The 13772-nt window shown below is 39.7% G+C and overlaps 1 protein-coding gene across 1 annotated transcript in view; it reads right to left on the reverse strand.

Moving 5' to 3' along the window:
* Positions 1-13772, reverse strand: part of card11 (caspase recruitment domain family, member 11) — a 302244-nt gene that overhangs the window by 137556 nt on the left and 150916 nt on the right. Inside the window, exons 3-4 of the mRNA XM_073060648.1 lie at positions 12219-12356; positions 10344-10669 (exon numbers count right to left, since the gene is read on the reverse strand). Of these exons, the coding sequence (XP_072916749.1) occupies positions 10344-10669; positions 12219-12356 (464 nt within the window). The remainder of the gene's footprint in view (positions 1-10343; positions 10670-12218; positions 12357-13772) is intronic.

Below are 13772 nucleotides of genomic sequence, written 5' to 3' on the forward strand. Positions count from 1 at the left end.
GAATTAGGCCATTCAGCCAATGAAGTCTGCTCCACCATTCCCTCATGGCTGATCCCAGATCCCACTCAACCCCATACACCTGCCTTTTCACCATATTGTTTGATGCCCTGACCGATCAGGAAACTATCAACTCCTGCCTTAAATATACCCACTGACTTGGCCTCCACTACAGCCTGTGGCAGACCATTCCACAGATTCACTACTCTCTGGCTAAAATAATTCCTCCTTACCTCTATTCTGAAAGGTCGCCCCTCAATTTTGAGGATATGCCCTCTAGTTCTGGATATCCCCGCCATAGGAAACATTCTCTCCAGATCCACCCTATCTAGTCCTTTCAACATCCTGTAGGTTTCAATGAGATTCCCATGTATTCTTCTAAATTCCAGTGAGTATAGGTCCAAAGCTGCCAAACACTCCTCAGATGTTAACCTCACCATTCCCTGCATCATCTTCGTGAACCTCCTCTGGACTGTCTCCATTGACAACACATCCTTTCTGAGATATGGGGACGAAAACTACTGACAATGCTCCAAGTGTGGCCTGACTAGTGTCTTATAAAGTCTCAGCATTATCTCCTTGCTTTTATACTCTATTCCCCTTGAAATAAATACCAACATTGCATTTGCCTTCTTTACCACAGACGTAACTGGTAAATTAACCTTCTGGGAGTTTTGCACGAGGACTCTTTCGTCCCTCTGCACCTCTGATGTTTGAACCTTCTGCTCATTTAGATAATAATATACACTATTGTTCCTTTTACAAAAATGCATTATCATCATTTTCCAACACTGTATTCCATCTGCCACCTTTCCCCCCATTCTTCCAATTTACCCAAGTCCTGCTTCAATCGCATTGCCTCTTCAGCACTACCGCCCCTTCACCTATCTTCATATCATCGGCAAACATTGCCACAAAGCCATCAATTCCATTATCCAAATCACTGACAATGTGACAAGTAGTGATCCCAATACTGATCCCTGAGGAACACCACTAGTCATTGGGAACCAACCAGAAAAGGCCCCTTTTATTCCCACTCGCTGCCACTTGCCTGTCAGCCATTCCTCTATCCATGCCAACGTCTTTCCTGTAACTCCATAGGATTTTATCTTGTTAAGCAACCTCATTTGTGGCATCTTATCAAATGCCTTCCAAAAATCCAAGTAAATAACATCCACTGCTTCTCCTTTGTCCACCCTGCTTGCTACTTCCTTGAAGAACTCCCAACAGATTTGTCAGGCAAGATTCCCCTTTACAGAAACCATGCTACTTTGACTTATTTTATCATTAATCTCCAAGTACCCCAAAACCTCATCCTGCACAGACTCCAACACTTTCCCAACCACTGAGGTTAGGCTAACTGGCCCATATGTTGGATTTTAAAAGGTTCCCAATCATCTAACTTCTCATTTTTGCTTCCTTACTTTCCCTTTCCTTTGCTTTTATGCAGTCCTTAATTTTGCTTGTCAGCCACGGTTGCCTGCCCCTACCACTTGAGAACAATTTCTTCTGTGGGACACACCTATCCTGAGCCTTGTGAACTATCCCCAGAAACTCCAGCCATCTCTGCTCTGTCATCATCCCCACCAGTATCATCCTCTAATCCACCTGGGCAAGCTCCTCTCTAATGTCTCTGCAATTCCCTTTATTCCATTATGATACTGATACATGTGACTTATGCTCCTCCCTCTTAAACTGCAGTATGAATTCATCATTATCCCCTAGGGGTTCCTTTACGGTAAGCTCTCTAATAAGATCAGGGTTATTACACAGCACCAAGTCTAAAGTAGCCTTTCCCTGAGTAGGCTCAAGCACAAACTGCTCTAAAAAGCCATCTCATAGGCATTCAACAAATTCCCTCTCTTGAGATCCAACACCAGCCTGATTTTCCCAATCCCCTTGCATATTGAAGTCCCCCATTACAATTGTGACATTACCCCTATTACATGCCTTTTCCAGTTCCCTTTGTAATCTCAATTCCACATCTTGGATACTATTTGGAGGCCTACATATGATTCCTTTAATGGTTTTTTTCACCCTTGCAGTTTCTTAACTCCACGCATAAAGATTCAACATTCTCTGACCCTATTTCACCTCTTTCTAAAGGTGTAATTCCATCTCTTACCAACAGACCCACTCAATAGCCAAAGCCTTCCTGTCTGTTCTTTCAATACAAAGTATATCCTTTGATGTTAAGCTCCCAACTATGGCTTTCTTTCAACCACGACTCAATGATGCCCACAACGTCATACCGACCAACCTCTAATTCCACCACGAGTTCGTCCACCTTATTCTGAATGCCACATACACAATCCTTGGCTTGTCTTTCCTTACATTCATATTACAACCATCATCTTCTGGCTGGCTCATCCTCAGCTCTATTATACAGGTTCCCATCCCCTTGTCATGTTAGTTTACACTGCACCCAACAGCTTCAGTAAACCTGCCCACAAGAATATTGGTTCCCCTCGGATTCAAATGCAACCCATCCCTTTTGTACAGGTCACTCCTGCCCCAGAAGATGTCCCAATTATCCAGAAATCTGAATCCCTGCCCCCTACTCCAATTCTTCTGTCACACATTTATCTGCCACCTCATTCTATTCCCATCCTCACTGTCGCATGGCACAGGCAGCAATCCCGAGATTACTACCCTTGAGGTCCTGCTTCTCAGCTTTCTTCTTAACTCCCTGTACTCTGGTTTCAAGACCTCCTCCCTTTTTCTACATATGTCATTGGTACCAACGTGTACCGACTTCTGGCTGCTCTCCCTCCCTTTTCAAGGTATTGTGGATGCATGCAGAAACATTGCAGACCCTGGCACCTGGGAGACAAACTACCACCCGTGTTTCTTTTTCGCATCGGCAGAATCGCCTATCTGCCCCCCTATTACTGCTCCCATCTTCTTAAGTTCCCTCCCTTCCTGAGCCACGGGGCCAGACTTGATGCCAAAGGCACGGCAGCTGTTGCTGGTAGCTCGCTCCCCCCCCCACCCCCCCCACAACAGTACTCAAAATGGAGTACTTTTTGTTGTGGGGAATGGCCACAGGGCTGCTCTCCCTTCCCTCTCCTGACAGTCACCCATTTATAGGTCTCCAGTCATGGCCTGGTATTGAAACAACAAAGCCCAAGAATGGAAATACCTGCAGCCCAGTCCACCACAGGAAAAGCCCTGCCCATCATTCAGCACATGCACAAGGATTATTGCCATGAGAAAGCAGCATCCCTCATCAAAGACCCACTCTGTCCAGGCCTTCTCATTGCTGCCATTGTTAGGAGGTACAGGAGCCTTAGGTCTCGCCTCACACGGTTCAGGAACAGTTATTACCCTTCAACCATCGGTCTTCTGAGCCAGTGTGGATAACTTCATTTACCTCAATATTGAACTGATCACTGAACATAACCAACGGATTCACTTCCAAACCAACTCTACAACACATGTTCTCAGTATTATTTATTCATTAATTTATTTAGCATTGTTTTTTATTTGTGTTTGCACAGTTTGTCTTCTTTTGCACGTTGGTTATTTGTCAGTCTATGTGTGTAGTGTTTCATTGACTCTATTGCACTTCTTTCAACTGTGAATGCCTGCAAGAAAAAGAATCTCAGGGCAGTATATGGTGACATATATGTCCTTCGAAAATAAATTTACTTTGAACTATGAAAACCATGAATATTATTTCAAGTGCACCTATTTGGACCAGTGGTGAGAATTCCATCACATTTCTGATAAGCCTGGTAGGTATTGGAGGAGTGTTGAGCTATGGAGGTGAATTACTCATCTCAGAGCATCCATCATCAAAATTTCAGTTTCATTTCAGTTCTGTTTCTGACCACTGAAAGCCATCTAGGATGTTATCAAGTGAGGCCACCATTTAATTAAATGGTGGGGCAATCTAATCGGCAAACCTTGCCTTGAATGTTCCTGGCTCCACATTCATGCTGAAGCATCTAGATAACAAAGATAACAATGTCAGAGTACTACTTACTTACTATATCTCTGCCTCCATTATCATAACTCTTAGCAAACTTATCCTCAAACTTCTCGACCTTAGACTCAATATTTCTCTTTGTAATTGGATCCTTAACTTTCTGACCAACAGACTGTAAATCAATAAGGACAAGCTGCAACACCACCAGATTATTCTCAACACTGACACACCACAAGAAGCTTCCTTGGCCCTCTACTCCCTGTATATTCATGACTGTTTGGCTAGATTGTACTCTAATTCCATCTACAAGTTTGCAGATGACAGCATTCTAGTGGGCTAAATTTCAAATAATGACTTGGAGTACAGGAAGAAGTTAGAGAGGCTACTTGTAATAGTGTCATAACAGCAACCTTTCCCTCAATGTTAGCAAAAAAAGAGATGGTCATTTATACTTCGGGAAGCAGGACAGATTACACGCTCCTGTTTACGTCAATGATGCTGAGGTGGAGATCGTGGAGAGCATCAAATTCTGGTCCAGCCATATAGACACCATTACAAAGAAAACAGTGGCTCCGATCCCTCAGGAGACTAAAGAAGTCTGGCAAGTTTCCATTGACACTCAGCAATTTTTATTGCTGCACACAGTGAGCATCCTGCCTTGATGTGTTTGGCCATCATTCTGCCCGTGACTGCCAGGAACTGCAGAAAGTTGTAGACACATCCCAACACATCATGAAAACCAACCTCCCCACCATGCACTCTGTCTGCACTTCCTGCTCCTTGGTTAAGCAGCCAGCATAATCACAGACCCCGCACATCCTGAACATCCCCTTTCATTCCAATACTATCGGGGAGAAGATAACAGAAGCATAAAAACACATACCACAAGGCTCAAGGACAGCTTCTATCCCACTGTTATAAGTGTACTGAGCAGATCACCTGCATGATAAGATGGAGTCATGTCCGCACAATGTACCCTGTCATGGCCCTGCATGTTACTGTCTCAGCACTGCACTTTCTCTGTGACTATCATTATCATCTGCATTCTATTACTGCTTGCTGTACTGATGTTGTGAAATAATCTGTATGGATAACTTGCAAAACAAAGATTTTCGATATACCTCGTACGTGTGATAATAATTTTACTAAAATCACCAATTATTTGAAGAACCATCTTCTGCAAGATTCTATTGGTCTTGGCAGTCACAAGAGTTTGCATCAGAAAACTTTCGCTCTTTCACAACATCAGCGTTGTTTACTTACAAATTGTTTAGCATGTTTCTCACTACATGGAGGTGACTGCACTTCAAAAATATTTCATTGGTTCTAAGTATTTTAGGATTCTTTCAATCTACACAGTCTTGGGTTTTCTTTTCACATGTGAGCATAAAAAGGGAAAAAAATGAAGAACATGCCTCAAATTAGGTGTGAGAAATTTCATGCCTGAGACTTTTTAAGTCTCCTGGGTCTCTCACCAAAGTGACATTTGCATGGATTTAAACAGATAAGATGAAAATCCATTGCTTGGGCTAATGATTAATGGAGAGGAATCTCACTCCCTGGCTATTTATATTATTCATAAATGACAGTAGAAAGCATTTGCTAGTAATACAAGCCACAACACCTGGGGATCTAGGTCAAGTCATGGGCTAAGAAATGACAGGTGGCTTCTAGACTGAAAAATTCAATCTGACTCTCACTTCAATGAGAGATCCGAATGCACAAGGGCCACACTCAATAATGGAATGAGTGATTTGGGCTTGGGCTGAAACACTTAAATAAGGCTGGCTCAAGGGAAGGAGTTGCTTGGGTTGTGGTTGTTTGGAATCAGCCGCTCTGGAGAGCTGATGAGGGTGAATCTTTGAATATGCTCAAGACCAAGATAGGCAAGTCTTTGGTCCATTTGGGAATCGAGGGCAGGGAAGAGGAGATGAGGCCAAAATCAGATGTCAATGATCCTATTGAATGACTGTACAGATTTAAGTGGCATTATAGCTTATTTCTAGTACTATTTCTTCTATTGTTATCTCAGCGTCAGTGAGGGAGCATCTTTAAAAGGCCATGAAATACTCAAAGTTTTATGTTATGATACAAAAGAGAAGCAACCAATATAACTACATTAATAAAGCAGTGAAGATTGTGAGATACACGATGAATAAATCAAATTTCCTACCAAGCATTTGGCAACAAGCTATTTAATTACTTTTAGTTATTTATAGATTTTATTGTCACATATAGTAATTTGTTTTACCTGCACAGCACTGCTGCCACAACATTACAAATTTCATGACGTATGTCAGTGCCAATAAATGTGATTCTGGTAAGGACATGGGTCACAGCTCATCCTCTTTTGGGCTGTAAGACACAGAATTTGTGAACCCCTGGATGGATGGCACAAACCAGGAGGATTGAAAGGTACAAACCAACCAGAACATCAATCAGCCTGTCCTTCAGGTGTGATTGCCAACGTCATGCAGAAACAAGATGAATTCCGCTACAGACTTGGAAATGTGAGCACGAGAAATGAGTTTTTTTTAAATTTAGAGATACAGCCCAACAAGCCCAAGCTGTCGAGTTATACCCATGTGACTAATTAACCTACAACCCCTACGTCTTCGCAATGAGGGAGGAAAGCGGGGTGCCCAGAGGAAGGCCACACAGTCGTGGGCGTAACGTACAAACTCCTTACACACAGTGGCACAACTGAATCCGGGTCGCTGGCAATGCATTCGCGTTACCCTCTTAATGCTTGCATGCCACCTCAGTGATAGTAAGTGGAAATAATGAGTTGCGGAAAGTCACGACTTCTTGGATTGCTCTCCAGTCACTGTCATGTACCTTGCTCTGGACTAAATGCATTTCAAAAGGCACAGTAGGCTCAGACTAACTAATATATTCATTAGTATAGGTGGAAATGATCACTACCACCCTCCTAAAATACATTTTTAAAGTACAACAAATTAAAATGATAAGATCAGAGGTTTGAAAACCAAATATTCTACTCAGCTCTCACCTGTCTCTGAAAACTCCATTTGAAGAATAGCAATTCACAAAGTATAATGGAGGAGAGGCTTGACCAGTGAATATATATCATATATTGAAACTATTCAATTAATGTGAAGCTTATATCAATGAGGCTAATCAAGGAGAGCCTATTAGAAATTACTTGATAATAAATTCAAAAGGATTACTTAAACCCGTTCAAGTTTATAGCTAAGCTTTATTTGGAACATTACGTGAAACTCTTGAGAACCCAATTTTTATTAAATGTAAGAAGTAGCTTTCATCATTAACTTATAAAAAGATGCTTACATATTCTACCCACTTTCATTGAAGAAATGAAAAATGATTGGGATGTTATCCAGATCTTTATAATGCTATGAGTTATGAATAATGAAAATACAAGCAAGTAATTTAGTTTAAACAGCGAGTGCAGTATTAGAGAGCACAAGTTCAAAATCAACATGCTTTGAGCATGTCTAATTATTATAAAAAATCTTTATTTTCTCACAGCACCGTAAATATTTGCAAGTGCGAGCCATCAAGATTTGATTAGTTCTTTGAAAAATAACTGGAAGTATATCTGGCTGCAAATGGGATCAAAAGGTTATAAGCATAGAGACAGTCAATCATATCACTTACAGAACAGATTGGTTTCCTTGAAGTTGGAATCATGAAACTTTCATTTCAGAAATGCCACCGTTCGTGGCATGAATAATGCGATGTTAATGTTAGATTCATATACTGAAGTCTAGTTGGCTTCATTGGTCATGGGCATTTTGTGTTCTTAAAATAGAACTCCTTTGGTATAGCTTTGTTGAATAGGGTTGCTCCTTTGCCTAATGAGACTGCTAAGTGGGTATCACAATGAATCTTCTCATTATACCCAATTATCTTAATCATTCCAGCAAGCATACGGCTGTGAATGTGGCTCTAATTTTTTTTCTGGGATTTGTGAAGTGCAGTAAAGATAGTTTATTATCTCTGGTTGTATGACAGGATCAAAAAAAAAAATCAATGATCCAGTGGTTTATAAATTAATGCAATGATTAATTGATCAATGTTAATAGCTGATAGATTGGCCTTAGTGCTCAATGGATCAGCATCAGTGATTAATGTATTAATCATAGTAGTTCATGGATCAGTCTTAACAGATCAGTGTTGCCATTTTATTTTATGTTTCTTTCCGCACCTTGTTTGGTGCATCAGGCAGCAACAGTGTCGTATCTTTCATTTTTGTCTGTTTTTACAAGGCCGAGTTGCTAGCTCGATGCTCAACCCAGCACGGATGGAAAGCATGTAGGGAGCCAATTAGCAGTTTATGTACGAGTGTTGTAAGTTATTAAATCAACGCTTTGGTTAACAGATCAGCTTTAGCATTGGGGGTTTGATATTAGTGTTTAATCCATCAAAGATGGATGAATTGCAGCTGTGAATGTATAAATATTAATAGTCAATACTGGCAATCAATGGATCAATATTAGTTATTAGTATATCTATGTTATCAGTTAATTGATTAACCTTAACAATTAATGCATTAATTTAGCTGTTGGGTCAACCATGACGACAGATAGATCCATGTCAGCAGTTAATTGGAATGGTGTTAGTGGTTAATGGATCAATTTTAGAAGTTAATGATTCACAATTAGTAACTAATTGATTAAACTTGGCAATTGACAGTTTTGTGGCATTGTTTGACACTTTGGAGCTAGTGGCTTCTGAATTAATGTTAGCAGTTCATAGATCAGATTAGTTGTGACTGACCTCCAGAATACTTCATAATATTTTCCCTCAGAATACTCACAATATATTTAATGCCAAGATTTGTTTGGGTGCTTTGCAACACAAATTGTTTTTAAATTGTATTTGCTTTATCGATCATACCCACACAGTTCCATTGTTCTGTTCCACCCATGACATGAGACTGAAATGGGAGTTTGTGCAGAGATATGCACACATGCCATTATGTGGGGAGTCTGATATATACACAGAATGGAGTTAACTCCAAGGCAGATGCAGGCAGACAAAATGATGGTGAAAAGTCATGCCTATTAGAAACCAAGATGTCAGCTTTGGTTATAGTAGCTGCCATTCTCTAAGACTGCAGGTAATTAGTTCAAACCTCTGTTCAGGGCGCAGGAAAATAATGTCAATCAATGTCACTGGTGATGGAAACGCTAATATGCATTTAATCCTGTTAGAAAATTCTGTTTGACTTCTCAGCTGGACTCCAGAGATTCCATGGAAATACTTGAAGACAAGATGGCGAATTCCTCCATTGACTTGACCAAGGTTTGAGTTTGAGAAGTAACAATAGAGTTAAAGTTATTTACCCCTTTTCTGTTTGTGGGACATTTTGATGGTGACATTTATTGTGCAAATTTCTGTCTTTTCCTTTTTTATAACAATGTCACAACTCTAAAAATACTTCTACCATGTGTGAGGGACTTTGGGAAATCCAATGGTGGAAAATACACCATAAAATCAAATATTAGACTGGAACGGCTTGACTGAGGAGGCAGTAATATTCGTATGCCTTTGATAACTGGTTTAATCCATTGCAACATTATGACTGGATGATAATCTTATGACTATTAAATGATCACACAGAATTAACTTCAACTCAAACCATTTGCAAAAACTGTTACTATGATGCATGTAACTTCAAAGATTTGCTCAGTCTTCAGCAGTTTAGATACTATACATGATCTGAGTCAGCCAGATTTCCTCTTCAATCAGAAGGTGGATTAAAAATAATGATTCATTCCGATAGTGTAGCTAGCTTTGCGAGCAATCTCTAATGTTAATATTCAGTTTTGATGTTGGAGGTTCTAACTGTAAAAAGCAGGCTGGTAGTCTGATTGCTTAATGTCATTTCATGGCAGAGTCTGTGCTTTGGTGTACTCTATTATGAGCAAATGTATGCATAGCTGATTTGGATTTTGGACAAATATTTTGCAGGGAATATATTCTGAAGTACTGTTATTAGATCTACTCTGCATGACACCAGGAGAGGAGCTAAAACTTTTTCTCACTTTGCAAAACTCTTCAGCATAACTGCCAATTTCATCAGTTTTCTATTCTAGCCTCTTCTCAGATAACACAGTATCTTGCTGAGCTTGGTACCAGCACACAGCAGCATTGCTGAATTGTTACTGATTCTGCTCAGCAGTATTACAACATTGTCACTAATTACTCTCAGTAGAATTTTAACACTGACACTGATAACCCAGCACAAAGAAATTAATAGCAATAATACTACAACCTCAATCCCAGCAGTATTGCTGGTTTATGCCGATTCTCATGCTGCCACAGAACTGTTCTTAGCAATTTATAAATATATCAACATGAGTCTAGTGACTTATATTAATCAATAACTGGTTAGGCTAAGTTTTCCACATATCTATAACCTTACCTGCAGTTGCAAATCTCGACTTCTCATCACTGCCATATTCTTCTCCTCACTAAGCTGTGCGTATCTCATGGCCAAATTGTAATTGTCATCCTTGACTTTCATAAGCTCATCGTTGTAGTTGTTTCTTTCCTCCTTCATCTTGTTGTAACGTTCCTGGAATGTGTGAAGCTCTTGGTTCACCAGCTTGAGCTGTTTCTTCTCATCTTCCAGTTGTTTCATCTTAACCTGCATGTCACATCGTGACACTTCCTTTGCCTTTGTCTGTTGCTGGAGTTTTATCACTTCATTCATCAGGAACTGTGTCAGACCCTCATGTCCTTCCTCTACTGGAATTAAGTGCATGATTGTCAATGACAGAAGGTAAGTGCAAGAAAGATATAAACAAAAATTCCTTCACACTTGGGTCACATTTTGTCAAACATCAATAACTACCTGAATTTACTCTCAGGGTAATAAAAAGTGCCTCAAAAGAGTACTATCAAATTTTAATGCTAGCCCAGATATGAAAATATTAGATTGGTGACCAAAATCCTGCTAAAAGATTTGGATTTTAAGAAGAATTAGAGCAATTAAGTTTAGAAACCGTACTTCAAAGTCTAGCACCTTTCAGCTTTAGTATAGCAGTAATAAAAAGCAGCGATCAGCCTTCTTTAAGATAAAATTACTTGCATTTAAGCATCAGATTGAACTATAACTGATGCAGAATTAGATCTAGGAATAGCTATGATTTTAATTCAAAAATATCCAAACTCCCATTTTTGTAGAATGTACAATTTATACTTTTGAACAACATCAAATTTACATTTTTGGTTTGAGTTCAACAGCTTCCAAATATCATGAAGGGTTTTCATTCCTAAGGTGCCTCAGAAAATAAAAATGAAAAAGGTAATGTTTATTAAGAATATTTACTTCCTTCCATTTCTACTGATTGTCACTTAAAAATTTTCTATTTTAACAAAGATAGTTCTTGGGCAAGTGGGTTTGTGGGGCTGCTAAGCCTATCAGAAGGAAGTTGGCTTAACATTGGTGGAGATACATTTCAAATTGTGACTAAGGTTGGGTGAAGTTACTGAGTGTCTGCCAGTGCGGGACGGCATCCATCATCCGGGATACACTCCATCTGGGACAGTCTCTCTTCTTGTTACTACCATCAGAGGCAAAATACGGGAGACCCATACTCAATCATTTCGAAATGATTTCTTCCCCTCCACCTTTAGATTACTGAACAGTCCATGAATACTACCTCATTATTTTTTTCATGGCTTATTTATCATGAATTTTGTATCGTTGCATTGTACTACTGTTGCAAAATGACACACTTCACATTATATAAGTCAATGATAATGAACCTGATCTGGAATAAGGTGAAATAGCTAATACAAAGGAAATAACTCAAAATAGTTCACCTGTTTCATTTACATTAATTCAACTTGTTTATATTATTGAAATCACTAAACCTTAACAGCTTCTCTTAATAACAGAGGCCTTTTGGTCTTTTTTCAATCATGCTAGCTCTTGGGTAGATTTATGTTTCTGCTCTTTCCCCTTAACAAGTTCAAAATACTTTGAACACTGAGGCTCCTTTGCATTCAAAACATGACCTTAATTGGGCTTAGCAACAGCTCAGAGTATTGCTCTAATTCCTGAGAGTAGTGCTCAGTTTTTAGGGTAACATTTAGTTTAATCCAGTAATGCCAACAGTTTACTCTTGACCAAATTAAGTATATAAAGGATAGAAAAAGAAATTGCTATATTAACCTGTAATATGCAACATAAAATATATCCATTTAAGTGCAGTAATCTATTGTTTTAAAAGAGAGTTGCTTTTCTTTGCAAGTGATGAAATTAAAAGTTAAATAAGTATAATCCCTTTACCTACTATCGTAGAGAATCTCCGTGTGGGCTCCTTTCCAGTGACCAACTTGTACAGTTCTGGATAATAGAATTCCAGACTCTCCAGAAAAACAACATATCCTCTCTGCCCTTTTGTTTGAAGGATATCCAGCAAACGACCTTTGGAAAGAAAAATTAAATGAGTCTTGAATTTTATTACTTTCTCACTCACTCAATTTTATTTACTCCCAGAGACAAGAGCTGGGAATTTTCACAGATATATAATATTACAGATCATAGACTTTTCACTGATCAATAAGCATAGATCATATCAGATGAATTCGTTCAATCTCCATTGCAGCATAAGGTGGATTCAGAAGTGGTAAAGCAAGACACTGATAAGTCCCTTTATGGTAATTGTTTTATTGGTGAATTTCTCATCTACTTCAAATTACAATTAGAGGTGTGTAATACTGTGCACCACAGTGGATTATAGAGACCCAGTTGCTGAGATCATGGAGCCTCAGGGTGCTATACTTGACATTTGTTTTTGGAGAAATCCATTGACTTCATCCAGTATCTGAGCCAAAAGAAATTCCACTCCTCCAGTTTTCACCTGGTGGATGACAATAGACAATTAACTAACATGTCCCTGCTTGCAGTCATGATGGCTTCATTTGATGAAAGTGCATGGTACCACTAGCACTGAACCACCAGGTGGCCACGGAGCAACGAAGACGATTCAATGACCCAATGACTCACAACTTCAGTGTGAACCCACAAACACATCTACAGCATAAATATAACACAAGATATACTGCAGTATTGAAGCAGTCATACAATACTTGCAGTACATGGACTTTGTGAAAGAACACTGCAAAATCTGGCAGGGGCAGATGTCAAGCTCCATGGTGGAGTGTTATGTCCTTTAGTACTTGCCATACAGAGGAGAAAATCCTGGATAATGGCTGTACTACAAACCATGCTTCAAGGTGGAAAAGAGTTGCAACAATTAGCATTGCTGCCTCACTGTTACAATGACCTGCATTTGATGCAGGAATGACCTCAATGCTATTTGCATCTTTCCCTATGACTTCAGCTCCTCCTGTTTCTTCCAACACGCTAAGACCACCTGGCTGGCAAGTTAATTGGCTACTGCAATTTATTGTAAGTGGGTGGAAGGAGAATTGGGTGAGAGTGGTGGATTGTATTGTATGTCATGAAGGGGACAGTGGTCCAGGGGCCTGTTTATTTCCCTGACTCTCACAAGTATCTTAGGTGCAGGAGGAAGGGAGGAGGCAACCACACAACCCCTTCTGTCAAGAAGAATCCTCTCAGTGTGTAGCCATTAACTGCAACATCACTTTCATGTTCATAATTGATTTGCTTCCCTCTGCCACTGAACTCCACTTAAAAACTGAAATCTCCACAAAATATACATTCCACAACACCATAAGGTATAAGAGCACAATTAGGCCATTTGGCCCATCAAGTCTGCTCCACCATTTCATTTAATCATGGCTGCTCCGTTTTCCCTCTCAGCCCCAATCTCCTGCCTTCTCCCTGTTTCCTTTCGTGCCAATCAAGAATTCCAAA

Source organism: Hemitrygon akajei, chromosome 11, assembly GCF_048418815.1.
Source record: "Hemitrygon akajei chromosome 11, sHemAka1.3, whole genome shotgun sequence".
In the NCBI taxonomy this organism is placed as follows: Eukaryota; Metazoa; Chordata; class Chondrichthyes; order Myliobatiformes; family Dasyatidae; genus Hemitrygon; species Hemitrygon akajei.